Genomic DNA, 2,500 nt, shown 5'->3' with positions numbered 1-2,500 from the left:
GGGAGCTGCCCTGCTCGAAAAACCAGCATAGACCAGCATAAATAACAGCGTATGTTGTGTTCTGGATGCTGGTCAACCAGCTAAACCAGCACCAGACCAGCTTAGACCAGCATGAAATGCTTGTGCTGCTTTTTTCAGCAGGGCAGGGACACCTGGGTAATATTGTGGGCTGAACTATCACCGTCATTTATTCGTTCTCTTGTCAAAAGTCAACAGAAAGTTTTAATCAAAACAAAAATAAACAAGATCACTGACAAAACAGACGGACACAGACCGGACATAGACTGAACACAGAGGGGACACAGACTGGACACAGACCGGACACACAATGAAAACAGACTGAATACAGACTGGACACAGACTGAACACAGATTGGACATAGACTGGACACCGATTTGACATGGACTGACCACAGACTGACCACAGACTGAACGTAAGGGACAAATACAGATCCTGTCCGTCACAGACATGATATGAGGTACACACACACACACACACCCTTTAGGTTAGTCTGCCGTCCGGAGCCATTATCTAACACCTGCTCTAAACTCCCCCGGGACAGGAAGTGGGACAGTCCGCAAATACCATTACCCCAGAGTGGGTGTGTGGGTGTGGGTGTGTGGGGGGGGGGGGGGGGGGCTTAATGCTAAGTCAATTATAGGCAAATACAGAGACAGTGTATGTAGAGTTACCTGCAGTTACAGTAACACTGATTGTAAATACTGTTAAATTATAAATGTACATACTCAAATATCGTTCACTGCATGGGGGAATAAACTAAACATAAATTCTGTAAAATCCTGATTGTTAAATACTGTTAATTAGTAAATACTGTTACATTGTGCTTACAAATATTGTTGAATTGTGTTGATAAATACTGGCAAATTGTGTGTATAAATACTGTTGAATTGTGTTTATAAATATTGTTAAACTGTGTTTATAAATATGTTAATATGTGTTTATAGATACTGTTAAATTGTGTTTATAAATACTGTTAAATTGTGTTTATAAATACTGTTAAATTGTGTTTATAAATACTGTTAAATTGTAAACACTGTAAATAGCTTATCGTGCATATTTGTGCCTAATAATTGAATGAACAGAAATGTGTGTGTGTGGTTGAACATGCTGCAGGTTTCCAGGGGTTTGAGGGTAAATAAATTAAGCCTATACTTCTTCTTCTTATTATTAATAACACAAAACACCAAAGGACTAATAAACACAGATAAGACCCGGATTCTGACTGTCGTGGTTTGATGGAGCTCAGATGTGAATATTTCAGATTCCTGCGCAGCTTCAACACAAAACAAGCTGCAAAGCTGAAACCCTGCAGTCAGGTCTGATCTGGTGTTGCAGTCGTGATTGGTCAGTCATTGGTCAGTGTGCTTGCTGTGAGTTGGCTAGCGCTACTGTTTCTGAGGATTAAGGTCACCACTGACCTTGGCTAGCATTAGCATTAGCTCCTCTGGTTCTGCCTTTGGCTCCTGGACTGAAGTGAGCTGGAAGACATTAACCACAGAATTACAGAACACAGCACAGAGCAACAGCACAAGAGACAAAACAAGACGAACAGGAACGCTTACTGACCGCACCTTGACCGGTTACGGTAAACACAGACGGACAAAACAGGACACTTCGCTTCCCACAGTGTGTTCGATCAGAATCACGACGTTTTCACTGCCTGCTTGCAGTAACTGACCAGATTAGAGGCAGATCCAGTTTATTTAGTTTACTTAGTACAGTTCTATGCCAGTGTTTGTGACGGTGATACTCGGCGAATAAAGCCACACCCACTTCATACCTTTCTTGCAATGTCACTCATCAGCACTCAAACCTCGCAGGTGTTTAAACCACTTTTAGACCAAAAGCGGTTCAACGTCAGCTTTTACCAAAAGTTTGGAAAAGAAGATGGTTGTTTATTAGACCTGCTCCTCAGAGAAGACTCTGATGAACAAGAAGCCGAGGGATGAACAGAGACACACAGCAGGTTCAGCAGAAGCTGGCGAGCGGGCTGCTGTGGGGGGTGGTCTTCCTATTGATCTGATTTATCTAGAACGAAGCAGGTTACTTCCCTAATTATTTTTCTAGAATGAAATAGACTGCATTGCAAATGATTTGTCTGAATAAAGCATTCTATAATGATGTATCTAGGATGAAGTAGGCTACTGTTCTAATGCTTTATCTACAATTAAGTATTTTCTAATTATTCATTCTAGTTGATTCGAATGGTGTATCTAGAATGAAGTAGACTAATGTCCTATTTATTTATCTAGGATGAAGTGGACTAGACTGTGCTGCTGGTGCACAGCCTGATCTGTGAGCTCAGCCTGATCTGTGAGCTCAGTCCGATCTGTGAGCTCAGCCTGATCTGTGAGCTCAGTCCGATCTGTGAGCTCAGCCTGATCTGTGAGCTCAGTCCGATCTGTGAGCTCAGTCCGATCTGTGAGCTCAGCCTGATCTGTGAGCTCAGTCCGATCTGTGAGCTCAGCCTGATCTGTGA

General features: G+C 42.3%; 1 protein-coding gene across 2 annotated transcripts in view; it reads right to left on the bottom strand.

Annotated features, from left to right (window-relative positions):
- LOC108415354 (neuronal migration protein doublecortin) overlaps positions 1-2,500 on the bottom strand; it is a 101,861-nt gene that overhangs the window by 17,163 nt on the left and 82,198 nt on the right. The window contains exon 5 of one of the 2 annotated variants that reach the window (XM_037533442.1): positions 1,440-1,499. The exons of the other annotated variant lie outside the window; for it this stretch is intronic. Within the exon in view, the coding sequence (XP_037389339.1) occupies positions 1,440-1,499 (60 nt within the window). The remainder of the gene's footprint in view (positions 1-1,439; positions 1,500-2,500) is intronic. 2 annotated transcript variants of the gene reach the window in all.

This window comes from Pygocentrus nattereri, chromosome 23 (assembly GCF_015220715.1).
Source record: "Pygocentrus nattereri isolate fPygNat1 chromosome 23, fPygNat1.pri, whole genome shotgun sequence".
In the NCBI taxonomy this organism is placed as follows: domain Eukaryota; kingdom Metazoa; phylum Chordata; class Actinopteri; order Characiformes; family Serrasalmidae; genus Pygocentrus; species Pygocentrus nattereri.
The sequence above is the reverse complement of the archived record's forward strand: the minus strand, read 5'-3'. Positions and strand labels throughout refer to the sequence as shown.